Raw genomic sequence first — 18,395 nt, 5'->3', positions numbered from 1 at the left:
TGTCCAAATGATATTGTCCTCTCCTACAGCACTGCTGCATGCATGGGCTCGAAACAAAATTGTCAGTACATTGGCAGAGCCCTGTTGCTTTCCCTAGTAATAGCCCTTTTCACATATAACACACATAATCCTACACTTTTCACACACATAATCCTACCCGTCAATAAAAAAATAAAAAATCATTATTTTTTTCTTTCAGTACGAACGGCATTTCTTGTATTTGGATTTAGTTATTGCAGAGTATTACCATATAAAATTAAATTACATTAGTATAAGCATTAAATATTAGTAATTTTTAAACAAAAACATTATTTTTGAACAAACGCGAGAACCTCAAAAAATGGTCTCACTAGACGAAAACATGTGCATCGGGGCTCGTAACATACGGATGCCAGACTTGGGCGCTCACCAAATCACAACAAACCAAACTTCGTACTTGCCAACGAAGCATGGAACGTAGCATGATGGGAAAGAGGAAAATAGATAAAATCAACCACAACATAATCAGGAAAGACAACACAAGACTACAAGACAAGACTACAAAGACCCAAGATGTGGTGCAAAAACTAAGAACACTTAAGTGGAAATGGGCGGGCCATGTAATTAGAGGAGAAGACAAATGGAATAAATCAGCAACACAATGGTACCCAAGAGAGGGCAAGAGAAAGAGAAGAAAACCTTTCAGAGGATGGGAGGATGATCTGGTAAAAACAGCTGGCAAAACCTGGAACAGACTGGCACAGAAGAGAGAAGATTGGAAAGTGTTGGGGGAGGCCTTTGCCAAAGGGCACACGGAATAATTATAATTAACAATGGAAAATAATTAAACAAACGATAAGTCACATATTCTGATACAAGGCTATAAATAAATAAATAAATAAATAAATAAATAAAAGTGACAACCCTAGCATTTGTAAAATGCTTCGGTAAGTCTTGTATGGAAAAGGGCAAAAACGGGTAAGCAACATTGCCCACCCGATTTATTCAAAAGTTTATATACTTATCGATAAGTTATTAACAGGGAATGGTAGGATTTCTCAAAAACTTTTTGTGATTCTTAGACATCATCATCATAAGAGCTGTATTTCAGCCCCAAATTGACGTGGGCAATGTTGGCCACAACCCCGGATAACTTTGCCCGCCCTCTAAAACGCCAAAAAAGTAAATAAAAATAGGATTTAAAATGTTTTTCTTCGATTAAACTGACGCGGTTGACGATAGACGTGCTGAGCAAAAAAAAGTCATGCGATGTCATATATTTTTTTGACAAAATCGTGTTTTTTCGAAAAAAGCGGGCAAAGTTGGCTATATTCACGGTACTCATACAGTCAGCAAATACTTTATCTGATCGTCTTACGGCGTACTTATATTAGAGACTGTTCGGAAAGAGAAGAGTCGTGGAATGTATTGGGCCCCATACATTTCACGACTCTTCTCATTTCACACAGACTCTAGCAGTAAATAATATACGTTAAAAATAAAAATCCCCCTGTATGTTTTGTGACCTTGCACGAAAATCTCATCTAATTTCAGTTGTCTGTGGTTCTGTGAGTGAAAATCAGAATATTATTGAGCACTAGAAAAAAATGTCACTGTGACGTAATGATTGATGTTTATCTAAAATGTCTCCGTGAGAATATTCGTATTCGCCTTGTATCTCGAATTCAGATCTATCTATTAGCAAGGTCTCACGATTTTCAAAGGATCTCCTCTATCGGAAAGTAGGTACCTACGTACTTCGCCCAGACACTCTTCTAGATACGTGGAGCATGTGCTTAAACACAAGAGTTAGAACTAGGGGGTGCTCCCGGTACCTACTGGTTTCCTATACCAACACAGTACCGGAACCGGGAATTCCCGGTTCTCGCCATACAAACTCAGTACCGGGAGACTAGGGATAGTTAGAATTAGAACCGATGGAAAAGCTACAGTCCGTTTTTTTTAGCATTAGAAAGAACTTCGCAGAAGTAAGCTTGTGGTTCCAAATCCAGCACTTCTAGCGGTAATTATTTGAAGTAAATTATATGTATTGACCATGCTACATTAGATAATTCAATAATTATTAACAATTAAAGAGCCTGATAAAAACTGCACGCTTGCTTCTGTGGAGTTCTTTCTAATGCTAAAAAAAACGAACTATAGGTCTTACCTAATTAACAGTCTTCAGCACATTGACCTCAGGTACATTGTTCTCAACAAATAAACACCAGTATCTAGTTAGCATGGAGAAAGAAACTAGACTAGAAATACGATCAATTAAGTACCTAGTTATTTCCTCAAGTAAGGAACGTACAGTAAGCAGATTTAGATCTCGCGTGAATAAAATAACTATATATGATTATATTCAGATAGCTAGATGGTCGCTGATTTATTTACTTTTTCAACACTTTCTTTCTGCGAAAATATAACTAACTTACCCGTTTTCCCTAATCCCTTGCTTAGGAAGCTCGTATGGTTTTAGTCGAGGTTTTATTTTCAGATGGAACAACCTCCATGGTGGGCGTACAGCATTTTGAGCCTCTTGATCTTTGTCGGCCTCCTTATTTTGAACTTGATCGTGAACAAAATAAATGGTAACAATTTCAAATACCTACAGATTTAGTGCATAATTGTTCTCCATCGTATTTTATCGGAAACGTTCGTATTTGTCATGCTACTTCAGTCAACCTCAATACTTTTTGTAGCGAGACTGACTGATGAAATAGCAAGACACGTTCGTACGTTTCCGTGAAAAAACGACGGAAAATAATTATGCTATACATCAGTAGCTGATATGAGAGCTTATATATATTGCTGCTGGCCGTTGCTCGAAGTAAAAAAAAAATACTTTCCACCCTAGGGTGGGAAATGCAATTTTCCACCCGGTTATCAGCTTATGAAAGGTTAACTTTCCGAACAGGAGAAATGAAAAAGATTTTAGTATTGTTGGTTTCGTAATGGTGGCAATATCTGACGTTTATTTGAAAGAAAGAAAATACATTAATTTTCGTCAGCCAACCAGTTAAACAACCAGTTATTTTGCCACCATTTATAATGAACTCTTGATGATTGGTCGGTGCGTAGTTGGTTGAATTTTAAGAAACAGTATTCCGATAACCACACGATAACGATTCAATTTTTTCAGCGGCACGAATCGAGGAGAAATTTGCTCTTATGATGGCGAAGGCAGGTAATACATAAGAAAGAAATACCTAGTAGTTAAGGGTTCCAGGGATCCGTCCAGCCCTTCCCCGAAAAAAGCCTATAAATGGCTTGGTCGTTTATCGAATACCTAGCCCCAACGATTGGCTTTTCCTTTGAACTGCTTACCCGTTCTTTAACTTAGCTCTAGGAAGGTTTCCCTTTCAGAGATACCGCTAAAACGGAAGGGCAACGCGTTAGACACCAAGTCCTTCACTTTAAACATAAACTAGCAATATAAGGTAGGTTAGCACTTAGGAACGGGTATTCAGCTTACTCGTATTATGAAGCGTTTAAAACGCGTTTACGAGTGGTTAGCAACGGTTTTACGAATACCCCCCCCCCCCCCAAAACCCTCAAAGGGGATACTGGACCGGTCCCTACTCTGTCTGCTTAGTGTCAATGTTACCTATTTGTGTATTTGTGCGCGGTTCAACGTGGCAACGCGGCGAGCGTGATGAGCTCTTTTGCATCTGGAGGGGCGCGGGGCGAATTTTGTGAATAGTTTTTGTGTTAGTTAATAGTTGTTAACTTGTTAGTTTAGGTTAAGATTTTTGTGATTTTGTAATTTTAAGTTATTTGTGTATTCTACACAAACATCGCCCGCATTTCAAAGTACTAACTATTAATATCTAATACTTCTGTTTATAGGGAACAACTATCCCGAACAAGCTACCCTAAATGAAGTTGACAATCCAGCCAACAATCACCCCGAACAAGCTACCCTAAAAGAAGTTGACAATCCAGCCAACAATCACCCCGAACAAGCTACCCTAAAAGAAGTTGACAATCCAGCCAACAATCACCCCGAACAAGCTACCCTATCATCACATCCAGCCAACACAAAATGCGATACACGGTTCAAAACCATAGACGCCACACCAGTGAGTGGCATAGTCGTGAACGTTACTGAACGTTGTGAAGTCAATCAGTACCGCACCATAGACGGAACTACAGTCAATATCACTGCGCTGAATGAGCCTAGAGAGATATCCATCATTGGTAGAAACATTACCATGGAGGGTGGAACCATAGAAGGTAGAACCGAGGAGGGTAGTACCGTAGAGGGTAGAACCTTGGAGGGTAGAACCATGGAGGGTTCCGCGGAGCCGCGGACAGATGGAGAAAATACGGAGCCAGCGCCAAACAAGTGAAAAGGTTAATAATATACCTCAGGAGGAAAAAAGCAGATTATCAACTTATTTGCTTTTGATAAACTGCCAGCGAATTCGAGCAACACCGGCTTCCGACACGTCGGAAGGGAGGAGCCCAAGCGGTATCTTACCGTACAAATCGTTCTGCCATTTTTTGCGGGGGGAAACGTGCACACGGTCGCACTTTTAGTCGCATACATAGAAAATGACACACGTCAAAGACAAATCTTGCAGACCTCGATCTCTTTTTGTGTACGGATGAGTCACAGCCGCGCTTGTGTGCATGCCCAGTTGGACATGTGCTTCAGCAGAGGGGAAATAGTGCGAATGCAGACTCCGCTCTCGGCGTTGCTCGAAGTACTAACTACTAATCTAATACTTCTGTTTATAGTGAACAACTATCCAGAACAAGCCAGCCTAAAAGAAGTTCCAGCCAACACAAAATGTGACACTTGGTTCAAAAGTCAAAACCATAGACGCCACACCAATGAATGAGATAGACGTGACCATTACCAAACCTAGTGATGTCAATCAGTAACAGACCATAGACGAGGCTGTATCTCTTTAATACAGATGTAGTGCATAGAGTCAAACCAAGAAAAGTCTGCAGCGGATTTGATAGCCCACGCAGTGCGAGGGTTATTTTAAATGTCAAACTTCTGTGAAATTAAGACGTTTAAATATAATTTGCACTGCGTGGGCTGTCAAATCCGCTGCAGACTTTTCTTGGTCCGACTTCGTATTTTCACGGAAACATACGAACGTGTATTGCTATTCCAGTCAGTCTTGATACAAAAAGTACTGAGGTTGACTGAAGTAACATGACAGATACGAACGTTTCCGAGAAAAATGCGGCCTACTCGACACGATCTACTCGAGCCCAATTTTTATTTATTTTCGTTTGAATGGCGTTTACAATGTACGATTGTAATTTTTGCTAGGGCCTTAGTTTTCTAGCGGTAGCTTTAGGTTTCTTTTATAGTTCGTAGTTTTGTAACTGAGCCCGAGCTAATCCTATTGTCTATTGTTAAGTAAAACCACTCGTGCCACGTGCCACCACCACCTGCATAAAAACCTGCGTAATTCGGTTACTGAGTGCCGGCGAGTCAAACACTACAGAACCAGTCTAAAACTACTATACTGTCATGCAATCATAATTATTTCCTTTCGGTATTTTAAGGAAGTAGATACCTTCTAATTATAAACTGAATAAACACCCTGGTCGATTAGTTTGCAGTTATTATTATGTTAAAAAAAGAATTACGTCAGACCACGGGTCTGGGAGTAATCGGTAGTAATATAATTCATAATTCATTTATTGCATTTATAATCATGTGTTACATAAGGTCTTACAAAGAGCATTTTACAGCTAGTGTTCACATGAACCCTGTTAGGGTACATAGCAATGTAAGTACTTAACTAAAACTTAATACTAAAGTAAATTTAACCTAATTTTTATATGGCATGCAACATGACACGATTTTGTAGTGGAAAATTATTAAGAAATTTAAAATGTATTAAAAATAGTTTTCGGTTTGACTAGTTTACAAGGTAATTGGTTAAATTTAACATCGACAATAAAATAAATTAATTATATTTATGTATAAGTATATAATTAAAAAAAAAACATTTATGTTGTATAATTAATAATAAATTAAAAATATTTATTCATTGCTTATCAATTGAGTGTAAAAGAAAATGATACATTTTATTTGAGGATGATACATTTTATTATAACATTTACATTAATATGTACCTATATTTTTAGTTCGATAAGGTTGTATCATTTAAGAATTCCTCAACAGAGTAATAGCACCTTTTAATTAACAGATCTTTAAGTTTTCGTTTGAACAATTCATCTTTGGTTTCGTTTTTTATTACGTCTGGTATTTTATTCGCTATTAGTATACATCGGTAATACGGACCATTTCTGAACATTGCTAATGTTGAAATTGGTAATTCTAGCTGGTTTAATTTATTTCGTCTCTGTGATTTTATTACTTTTTGTTTAAATAAATTCATGTTCTTCCAAACAAATAGAGCTGCTTCTAGAATATAAATAGAGGGTAACGTAAGGATTTCAAGTTTAATGAAATGTGGAACACAGCTATCTGGTACCCGAGTATTTGATAGAATGCGGATGCATTTCTTTTGTAATATGAGTAACTGGTGTACATCAGTGCTGGCTCCCCATAATATTACACCATATTGGAGCCATGCATGGGCGAAGGCAAAATAGGCTGATAACGCGGTTTTCTGATTTGTATTGGCCTTGAGAACACTTAGTGCATATATAAAGCTACTCAATTTACTCTTGATGGATTGAATATGATATTTCCAATTTATACTTGAATCAATTGTTATTCGTAATAATTTAAATTCAGCTACTTCTTCAATAATTGTATTATTTATCTGTAATGTCATTTCTAATGCAGCTTTTTGTGTGGGTTTAAATTGTATTATTTTAGTTTTGCTTATATTTATTTCTAAATTATGGTTTACTAGCCATTCGCAAACTGTTTTTGATACTTCTGACAAGCGCTCGTTACATTCTGTGCTACTATCACTACTTATGAGTATGGACACGTCGTCAGCAAACATCACGCATTTAGTGTTTATGTTTAGTATTTTGGGCAAGTCGTTTATATAAGCGAGGAATAGGAGACAACCAGTTACACTTCCCTGGGGGATTGAACATGTTATATGTCGCATTTTTGAGGTTACGGTTTTTGTCTCTCCCGAGTTTTTATAGTACCAGTTGATTTGTACACACTGCTGCCGGTTTTGTAGATATGTTTGAAACCATCTATATGCGTTACCTCTGATCCCCATGCCATATAATTTTCGCAACAGAATATCATGTGATACGCGGTCATAGGCTTTTGACATATCCAGAAGTAATCCAATGGCGTAGTTTTTGTTATTTATGTGACTAAGAATTTCTTGAATATAGTGGTAAACGGCTAATACGGTGGAGTGTTTTTTTCTGAATCCAAACTGATTTTTATCTAATATCCCATATTTTTCAAAGAAATTATACACGCGGTTTACCATAGCTTTTTCAAATAACTTTGAAATGGTGGGCAGAAGTGCAATTGGGCGGTATTGACTTGGCTCAGTTTAATAGTTATAATGTGTTAGCCAAAATCAAAACTAACTTACAGGCTCCAGTGCCCGACACAGCTCTAATAATCGACATTTTCAATCATAATGTCGAAGCAATAGATATACAGCTAGTTGTCGAACATTGCTGGTCTTAACAGGTCGATTATTGGCGTGTTTACGTTATATTGTATAGGGAAAATGATTAGCAAAACTATATTTTATTTTAAACGATTTATTCTTAACCAATATTCCATACATCTCACAGCCGCTACACGATGGCGAACTGCTCATACAACAGTTCACGTACTTTATAATACTCTTCAGATAACACGCCTTCTAGTGCCACTCGACCATTCTCCAACTGAAACCAAATAGGTCACTGTTATGTCAGCATGGCTAGAATTGACAATATCAAGGACAATCAAGGTACAGTTTACGATTTAGGCTATAAAGGAGCATCCCATGAAATTGTCTACCGTTTGTCCCGTACAAACGCGAATTTTCTGAAGATTTGCAGGCATAAGAGTTTCCTTTTCTATGACAAATGGTCAAAAATATGCACAGAAAAATAATCGCCTGCTTTAAATGCCGAAAAAAATGTCGCAACACAGGAAATAAAATGCGTTTGTACGGGACAGGCCGTGGAATGCTCCTATAGTTCGTTTTTTTTAGCATTAGAAATAAGGTAAACAATCTTGATGTGTCTATTAATTGAAAAACACATTTTAAAAATAAGTTACGGCAAATATGTAAAAATTATGAATCTAATACGATCATTTATATTCTTCTGCATTCATAAGTAATAGTTTTTAATTTTTAAAAAGCGTTTTTCAATTAAAAGGCAATACAAGATCGCTTACCTTCTTGCAAGTTCTTTCTAATGCTAAAAAAACGAACTATAAAGTAGAACTCTTCAACAATAATTTGTGTCGAAAGATGGCAGTAAATGTACTGACTACATAATCTACTTTGACAATATTCCTCTAGTCTAAATTCTCTTTGCCGTTACTAAACGATACTTGATCGTGACGTCACACTTAAGTTGAAACTTGAAGTTGTCTTGAACAGTGGAAGAAAAGAAAATTGCTGCTTTGACGATGAAGTATTGCGTTTATGTATATAGTTGCTATACTTACAATATATTTTCAATAAAATGTAAGAAATCGTATAGAACTGGTCGATCTCCAAAAAAAATCGGTCCTTTACCACAGAATAAATAATAGTACTAAGTACAGAAGACTCACTCTCTAACAAAAGGCGTCTGTTACGATCAGCACAGATATGGCTGCTGGGTGGCGACAGCGCCACGCGCGGCTTATGGCAAACCCCAAAATTGGGGCCGAACGGATGTACTTTTAGCTACCTGTAGCAAAGCAACGAAATCGCGTAGTGAGCCACGCCTGCCTTTACGTTCTTCTCTGTATCTAGCTCACCCGCCTTATAGCGAGCGTGTCATTACAGCATTCTAGCGCGCCGTGTGAAAACTCGGCCGCCAGCCCTCTTCTAGCTAAGGCTGCTCTAAGTTCAGACAGTCGTATAGCGTTGATGTAGGCCGCGCAGTGCGCCGCGCTTCAACACCGGGTTCTAATGACGTCACTACGTCTGAAGACTTTTATATATCAAACTCACCCGTCTTATAGCGAGTGTGCCATTACAGCACTCTAGAGCGCCGTGTGAAAACTCGGCCGCCAGCCCTCGTCTAGCTAAGGCTGCTCTAAGTTCAGACAGTCGTATAGCGTTGATGTAGGCCGCGCAGTGCGCCGCGCTTCAACACCGGGTTCTAATGACGTCACTACGTCTGAAGACTTTTATATATCAAACTCACCCGTCTTATAGCGAGTGTGCCATTACAGCACTCTAGAGCGCCGTGTGAAAACTCGGCCGCCAGCCCTCGTCTAGCTAAGGCTGCTCTAAGTTCAGACAGTCGTATAGCGTTGATGTAGGCCGCGCAGTGCGCCGCGCTTCAACACCGGGTTCTAATGACGTCACTACGTCTGAAGACTTTTATATATCAAACTCACCCGTCTTATAGCGAGTGTGCCATTACAGCACTCTAGAGCGCCGTGTGAAAACTCGGCCGCCAGCCCTCGTCTAGCTAAGGCTGCTCTAAGTTCAGACAGTCGTATGGCGTTGATGTAGGCCGCGCAGTGCGCCGCGCCTTCACCACCGGGCTCTAAGGACATCACTACGTCTTCTGAAGGCTCCTCCTCTGTAGGGACAATGTCAATAGTTAGATAATATTAGACGCTCGGATTCGACACCGCCAAGGGCGTAGCCAGCCAGTGAACTAGGAGGTGGCGAGGTGATAGGCCTGGGGGGGCAGAGGCCACAGAAGGTCATGGCTCCAGAGGGGGGGTGGGGCAGCTAACAATAACAACGCAGCTCACCGGGTGCCCCGGGCTCCCTGGGCCGGGCTCGCGGCTGCAGCACGCCGGAGAGCCACGCCAACTCGGCGCCGCCGGCCTGCTTCCACGACAGCGAGCTCATCACGGCGTCCGTCAGCTTCACCTGCAATAAACAACAAACGTGTCACAGGATTCACAGGAATAACTTAAACTTTTTAAGATAATTCGTTCCTTAACTGACCCTGGGTCGTCCGTTCAAAGCTAAGACGAAAGTGGAGGGTGTGTGAAATCGCCTTTTCATACAAACGCGAAACGTAGTCTTCATTTTCGTCTCTGAATATATTAACATAATTGAAAATACTTTGATACAATTTTTTGTATATAGCTTGAACAGGCTCCCTGGGGTCCGCTTTGACAACTAATCCCGTGATTTAACGTAGGTTTTTACGAAAGCGACTGCCATCTGACCTTTCAACCCAGAGGGGAAACTAGGCCTAAATGGGTTAGTCCGGTTTCCTCGCGATGTTTTCCTTCACCGAAAAGCAACTGCCCTCTTTCCTCTCAAGACTACGGAACGTCAACCCTGCAATTATAAATATGGTCTACTTCTACAATATTTGTCGGAGTGGTACCTGGTAGATGTGCGACTCGGTGGTGGCGTCAACAGTTTCGCCGCGCTCCGGCGTGAATATTTTCTCTATGCCCTCGGTTTCACAGTATTTCCTGCAAAATTATCAAATTTTATTGACGACTGACACGGGAAAATTAGATAAGAAAAAGTGCAGATAGTTCGAAAAATCGCGCAGTCTCTGCTGATGTTGATATCATCTTTGGCCAGCCTTTCTCAGGGATAGCGAAGGGGAAGGGTAAATTTCCGTTTTAGTTAATAATAATGTGTAAAAATCGTGAAGTTTCTAATGTTATATTTTTATTTCCAAGTCTCCTTACACTCCATTATAAATAGCTTTATATTCAAAATCCTTAATACTTATTCTTCGACAAATAGGATGTATTTAGTGCTCACAAAAAAACTAGTCACCTACGGCCTACGGGTCTGCAGAGCAGTCTGGTTAGCCCGTAGACCTACTATTAGCCCGCGCCTTCGCTCGCGCGACTGCTTAATATATCTGTGTACTAGATGGACGCTTTTATAGGTGTCTGACGTATATAGTGGTCACCTGAGAGTCTGTAGAGCGGCCTGGTTGGCCCGCAGGCCTACTATAGCCCGCGGCTTCGCCTGGGCGACTACTCGGAGCAGAGACTCGCCGTCGCAACGGCCCTCTAGCTCCATGTACTGGACGAATGCCTTTATAGGTACTTGACGTATATAGTGGTCACCTGAGAGTCTGTAGAGCGGCCTGGTTGGCCCGCAGGCCTACTATAGCCCGCGGCTTCGCCTGGGCGACTACTCGGAGCAGAGACTCGCCGTCACAACGGCCCTCTAGCTCTATATATTGGACGGACGCCTTTATAGGTACTTGGCGAACTGTCGTTAGGCATTTACTTGGTATTTCCATTTCTTCCTCTGTAAAAAAAATATTATTATAAACTAATACATCTAAAACAAATATAATTTCATCAGTTTTATTTATTTTTAGACGGGGCTTACACAAATTTCAAAGTTTCGTTCATTCCATTCGTGCCGGCTTTCGTGAATCAACCTGTAACTAGTGATATAGCCGAGGGATTTGAATAGCAGAATTTTAAACAGAAGTATTACTTCCAGAGTTATTGAAGTAAAACGTTAAAACCCGTACGATCGCCAAATCTTTCGTTAAGTAATGTTTTTTTCACCGCACCAGCTCGGAAAAGCTTATTTTGCACTTCAAAAACTGATAGCATTTTATTCACATGCGAGGCAAAGTAATGCAAATGCAAATTTTGAGTTGCTTTCTTATGTTTGCTGGTAGAATTGACTTTTAAAAGATGATTTTGGATAATAAATATTTACCTAATACATTCATTTGGATTTCATTTGGTTTTATTTTGTTTGAAATTTTACATTTAATATTTGCTTTGGGTTGGTATGGTGAAAAATTTTGTGTTTCACTCGAGGACAAATTTTGTTTAACCCTGGTGCTTTGAAACCCTCGCAACGCTTAAGATTCCATTTTTACATTCAATGCTCGGTATGTCGGTTGGCAAGAGCGCACCTTCGGGCTCCTGCGCGGGCGGCGGCTGCGGCGCCACGTCGCGCACCTCGCCCTCCGCGTCCACCACCTCGGCCAGCCGGTAGTCCTCGGGCTGCGGAATAAACATTACTACTACTACACATTCATTACTATACATAAAGAAACAACAGCACTTTACCCAGCAGTGGAACACTAAATTAAAAAAAACCGGCCAAGTGCGAGTCTGACTCGACCTCAATAGGATTCCGAACTTTTTAGTGTTTGTTGTTATGTCAACAACTAAAATACATCATCTGTCTATCACGGTGCATTTTAATTTTTTTTTCGGGTTTCGTGTCGGACCGATATCGTATCGTACTCGGACTCACCCGTATAACCTCCCCGTAGTCATCAGTCCTCGCCCTGTCCTCATGACACGGGTACATAGCGTGATGTCGCTTGTTGCTCTTGAAGCAGCCCGTCGGACGGGTGTCGTGTCGGACCGGTATCGTATCGTACTCGGACTCGCCCGTATAACCTCCCCGTAGTCATCAGTCCTCGCCCTGTCCTCATGACACGGGTACATAGCGTGATGTCGCTTGTTGCTCTTGAAGCAGCCCGTCGGACGGGTGTCGTGTCGGACCGGTCTCGTATCGTACTGACTCACCCGTATAACCTCCCCGTAGTCATCAGTCCTCGCCCTGTCCTCATGACACGGGTACATAGCGTGATGTCGCTTGTTGCTCTTGAAGCAGCCCGTCGGACGGGTGTCGTGTCGGACCGGTATCGTATCGTACTGACTCACCCGTATAACCTCCCCGTAGTCATCAGTCCTCGCCCTGTCCTCATGACACGGGTACATAGCGTGATGTCGCTTGTTGCTCTTGAAGCAGCCCGTCGGACGGGTGTCGTGTCGGACCGATATCGTATCGTACTGACTCACCCGTATAACCTCCCCGTAGTCATCAGTCCTCGCCCTGTCCTCATGACACGGGTACATAGCGTGATGTCGCTTGTTGCTCTTGAAGCAGCCCGTCGGACGGGTGTCGTGTCGGACCGGTATCGTATCGTACTCGGACTCACCCGTATAACCTCCCCGTAGTCATCAGTCCTCGCCCTGTCCTCATGACAGGGGTACATAGCGTGATGTCGCTTGTTGCTCTTGAAGCACCCCGTCGGACGGGTGTCGTGTCGGACCGGGATGTCGTGACGGCCCGTTACCACCCACATTTCGAGGTCACCGTCCGAGTCTGAGTCGGATGATAGGCCTGCTACTTCTTCCCTGTCAACATAAATAAGGTCGTATAGGCCTAAACATGTTAAATAACATAACAACAACAATACGCAACAACAACATAACAACTACAATAACACGCAACAACAACAACAACGCAACAACGCGAGGAAGATGATGATTAGACCTAAATATGTTAAATAAAGGCTTGTTTATGAGATCTATGAGCAATATGGAAGTTTATTAGTAGCCGATATGAACTCACTTGACGGAGTTGTTGACCTTGGCGCGCTGTTGCATGAACTCCTCCAGCTCGGCGCCCTCCAGCCTCACTCGTCGCCGCACCACTAACTCTAACGTTCTGTCTCCGCCGTTCTCTATGAGGTCGCGAGAGTGATGACTTTATTATGAGATCTATGAGCAATATGGAAGTTTGTTATTAGCCGATATGGACTCACTTGACGGAGTTGTTGACCTTGGCGCGCTGTTGCATGAACTCCTCCAGCTCGGCGCCCTCCAGCCTCACTCGTCGCCGCACCACTAACTCCAACGTTCTGTCTCCGCCGTTCTCGATGAGGTCACGAGCTAAAGTACCGGGTGAGGATCTGCAAAAATTGTAATTTCTTTATGTCACCACAATAATACGCTTATACAGAGCGCAGAGATCGGAATCGTTGTTTTGCAAAAACTTCGAAATAACTATATACAGTGAAACCTGGTCAATTAGCAGCTGGATAAATGGGAAACCTCAATAATTGCTACCACAGGTCCAGTCCCGGTCCCTTGAGACCAAAAGGCCTCTAGAATTGACATTTCGGAACCTCTCTATTTTTTTTTCCGTCTCGATTTTCACGTCAATAAGTCATACCTGTGCGTGAGGGTTGGGAGCCCACTGCAGGAACAGGTCCCTGGCGAAGCCGCACTCCAGGTCCGGGAAGGAGGCCAGCACCACCTTCAGCCCCGGAGTCCCCTTTCCCTGCAGTGACCCTTAACAACGGGCTGCCATCATACAACACTGCCCAGCGATCTTGGTCAGATATCATCTTCCTGTCCTAGTGGCCATCGGTTCTAACAATGTGAGTGAGTATAAAGTACCTGTGTGTGAGTATGATGGAGTTCTGAGGGTTGGGAGCCCACTGCAGGAACAGGTCCCTGGCGAACCCGCACTCCAGGTCCGGGAAGGAGGCCAGCACCACCTTCGGCCCTGGGGTCCGCGTCACCTGAGTAACGGTAAACATATTATATCAAAACAGTGGTTAGCATAGAAAAATAGCAATATAATGCACAAGCATATTATAAGCAATAAATTACGTATAACCAAAAATAATAGATAGTATAGAGGGGACCTGTCATTGTTAATTTTGTAGTCACAGTAAATTTACTGCCATCTATCGACACACGACTAAAACTCAAAATAAAAACGTATAAAATTATCAAAAATATGGATAAATGATTTTATTATTTTTATATAATTATGATCCATGTTCATTCACTGATACCTATGTGTTAAAATTGTTAAATATGAAACGGTGTCGTCACGCCATCTAGCCGAGAGTAGGCTAAAGGTGTGTGCGGCATCTATCCGAGAATGACTTTTTCTTCGATTTCCGAGGCACGTTTTTTCCTTAGACTTTATTCATCTTATACGAAGTTACATAATATGTCTTTGGTATAACTGACAAAGTGAACGCAGAGCGCAATCGAAGCGTCTCCGTTTCTGTATTGGGTAAAAATCCTTTTATATCCAGTTGTTATTTCGACAGGTAAGGACGCATTTCTCAACCGATTTGCATTTTTGTCGATTAGTATGCTACGTTTTAGCGACTTAGGGCCAGTTGCACGAACCACATTTAACGGACCGATTAACGTCAATCAGCAGTGTGGTATGAAACTTCCCATACAATAAAATTTAGCGAACGCTTTAAAGGTGACAGACGGTTTGGTGCAATCAACCCTTAAAGCGTGAAGTGGTAGCATATAGACTAGAGATGCACCGGATATTCGGTTATTCGGTGATTTGAATATCTGGCCGGATACCGGATAGTGACCTACTATCTGGCCAGATACCGGATAGTAAAATTGCTTGATTTCGGAGTAAACTAATTGGATTTAAGAAACAGTCTTGATCATAATCGTACTTGATTATTATTTTAAAACAATTTAAACATTCCATTGACTTGCACGCGCACTCATTTCGAACCTAGAAATGTGTCCGCGCGAACGTTCACTAGGAAACAGGTCAAACCTGCAGAATGCGCACCTGTAAAACCGAAATGTAGGTATAGTTCCGCTGGCCGAATATTAGGCCGCCGGATACCGGATATTCGGCTGATGGTCAGGCCGAATATCCGGTATCCGGCCAAACAACTATCCGTTGCATCTCTAATATAGACAGACAGAGTTACTTTCGCATTTGTATTTTATGTAGGGATTTATTTATTAAACAGTTTTAATTACCTCAACCACGGAATGGCAGAGTTGCAGGTGACGGAGAAGAAACGGGTTGCTCCGGGCCCCTTCAAAGGCTCGGGTCAGTTTATCGCTCATCCATTCTATCTGTAAGCAAAATAAATTTTCACAAAAAAAATTCGTACATCTCGTTTTGTACTTCTACTCTCGAATTTAGTACTCTTGTTATACTATTATCTAACCTGGGACTTGGCGAACTCGACCACATTGTAGCTGACGTTAGACAGCAACAGCAAAGTGTATGCAACCAGGCCGGAGTCCTTATTTCGCCAGAGTTGGTCTAACATGTGGGCTAACTCTAGTACTCGACCGGCCGTGTCTGTGCAGACTAGCACGCTGCCGCCGCCACGGAGGGTGCTTAATATTGTTGCTGTAATGAAAAAATAAACAGATCAATTTATTTGTTGTACAGTCAGCGCCAAATAGAAAGTGACGGCTGCGTATATTTGGCCACTTTGGGCGTCACTATCTGTTTGATACTGACTGTACCATGGTACCATAAACTTTGCCAAGGTTTTCTAGAAAACTACTGTATAGGTTTTCTAAAAACGGAGTTTACAGGGTATCGTCTTGGGTCGTCCCATTCGTTTTTCGTCAAGTTCTTAAATTAGTCCTATTCTGCTTTCGTCACTCATTCTACATTGAAAGCCACCGATGATTGTAACCAATGTAGAATGGGTGATGAAAGCAGAATAGGACTAATATAAGAACTTGACGAAAAACGAATGGGACGACCCAAGACAAGACGATACCTCTTAAAATGACGGCAACGCGTAGGTATTTACTCTGGAGTTGCACGCGTTCATAGGCTGAGGTAACGGCTTATTATTAAGCGGGCGACATTCCAATTTACTAGCAATGAGGTATTAAAAAGGAGTAATGTGTATGGAAGACTGGAAATAAAGGAGTTCCTTATATAATATATATAGCCGTATTTTTTTTCTTAATGTTTCAACAAAAATATTTACAAAGAAGCCAAAGCCTCATGTGAAAGTCCGACTCAACTTACTCATAAGTTTCTCGTCCCGGAGTCTCCGCCTCGGCTGCACATAGTCAGCATTCATCGCTCCCAGCAAGAGCAGTGACGGTCTCATGATCCGCTCAATCTCACAGCCGTTAAGATGCCTTTCTTTCTTGTGGTTGAAGTCTGGTGCGTATACTATATCTTCTTCGCCAGGGGCGGCGATGCGCCAGATTGTGCCGCCCAAGGAATGGCCGGCGGGTAGGGGCGTGATGCGCAGGCCTAAGCCCTTGCCTGAAAGTAGTTAATAACTATCTGACTCAAATTAGATAGAAATAAGAATGAGAGTTGCAGGTATTCGCAGAGCATTTCAAACATATGTTAAAGGATACTTGTCACATTTTTTTTTATTATGTACGTTTTGTTCCACAATGTTTTTTATTTACCAGAATGCATTTAAATTGTCCTAATTATTTTTAAATTACTAAAATACCTATGTCCTTATTTTCAGATTAACATAGATCTGTTCATTTGTCAAAAGTAGAGAGCTGCAGTGTAGCTTGACTATGAACATTGTTCACAAACACTTTGACATTTGTGTTTGCTAGAACGAGACAAATGATAACAAACGCATTTAAGGCCTGTGCACACCAGGTGCGTGTGCGTAGACGTGCACATATGCGCGTTGTAATATACGGTACCTTATGATAGACGACACACCGCTTGCGTGACTTGTGCGTTCTCGGCTCCTACATTTTAACGCAAGCGCACATGCACGTCTACGCACACGCATCCTGGCCTGGCCTTTAAAGTTTTATGATTAAACAGGCAGAGAAACAACAGCACTCACCTTTCATATCAACACTTTGATTATACTTCAACTGCACAATACTATCAAACGCAGCGTCCACATCGTCCAGCGTAAACAGATCAAAGTCCGACACATTCTTATGTGCCTGGTAAAGGTCATACATGAACATCTGACCCATCTTGTACACCGGCAGGGTGGCATAGATGGGGCAGTTCAGACCCAGTTTACCCACTGCATATGGCAGGGCCCCGAGGTGCATTGGGTCGGAGTGGGAAAGGAGGACTGCGTCTATGCTGTTTACATGTCTGAAATTAGAAAAAATAATTGGCATACTTTATACTCGAAGTAGGAAAGTCAAATCAAATCTCTTGTTGAATTCAAGTTTACTTAATAAGCAGGTTAGCATTTTTTATTCGTGTGTCTATTTATATTTATTTTATACTGGCAATAATAAATTCTGTACTATAGTTAATATTTTTATAGGCAGTACATTTTTGAAAATAGGTCATATCCCTTGTCACTTCTTGGTATTGAAACACATATATGAGATGTAACTAGTGGTTCGCTCTCGTAAATGAGATAAGGCCTGGACGACTCTCAAATGCGCGAGGCATATGAAGGCTGAGAAACGATGAAAATAAGTTTCTCAGGGCACATAAAGCTACCAAAACATAACCTCAAACTGACCTCTTGAGCTCTTTTATGAACTCCATATCGAACTTCTCGTCCCATCCACAGTCGAGGAGGAACTTAAACTCATCCACTTGGAGTACGTAGCACGGCGGAGTCTCATCTCCAGCCCCAGAGAGGCAATGTAGCTTGATAATTGAAGTCATGACGCCGGCAGAATGAACGCCGTATATAACTAGCTTTTACGCTTAAATCATAATTTATCCACACTAATAGAAGAATCACTGAGCGTAAATTGGTAATAATTCAGCACATTACTATATTATTTTTTCTTTATATTTATTTTGCAGAACAAGATTCCAGACAGCGGCAAACAGACGTTTTGTTTTTTTTTT

At 41.5% G+C, this 18,395-nt stretch overlaps 1 protein-coding gene across 1 annotated transcript; it reads right to left on the bottom strand.

The window, feature by feature from the left end:
• Positions 1-7,661: 7,661 nt before the first annotated feature.
• Positions 7,662-18,381, bottom strand: LOC134673660 (probable cleavage and polyadenylation specificity factor subunit 2). The gene is made up of 14 exons (XM_063531669.1): positions 18,058-18,381; positions 17,410-17,675; positions 16,608-16,853; positions 15,781-15,968; positions 15,587-15,685; positions 14,225-14,349; positions 13,588-13,734; positions 12,979-13,192; positions 11,938-12,028; positions 11,123-11,309; positions 10,417-10,507; positions 9,827-9,947; positions 9,461-9,648; positions 7,662-7,800 (listed from the first exon to the last, which is right to left on the bottom strand). Exons 1-14 carry the CDS (start codon positions 18,204-18,206, stop codon positions 7,708-7,710), a joined length of 2,205 nt encoding a protein of 734 aa, XP_063387739.1. The 5' UTR covers positions 18,207-18,381; the 3' UTR covers positions 7,662-7,707.
• Between the last annotated feature and the right edge of the window lie 14 nt (positions 18,382-18,395).

The sequence above is a fragment of the Cydia fagiglandana genome, chromosome 18 (genome assembly GCF_963556715.1).
Source record: "Cydia fagiglandana chromosome 18, ilCydFagi1.1, whole genome shotgun sequence".
Taxonomy (NCBI): Eukaryota; Metazoa; Arthropoda; class Insecta; order Lepidoptera; family Tortricidae; genus Cydia; species Cydia fagiglandana.
Note: the sequence above shows the minus strand (reverse complement) of the source record. Positions and strands in the feature narration are given on the sequence as shown.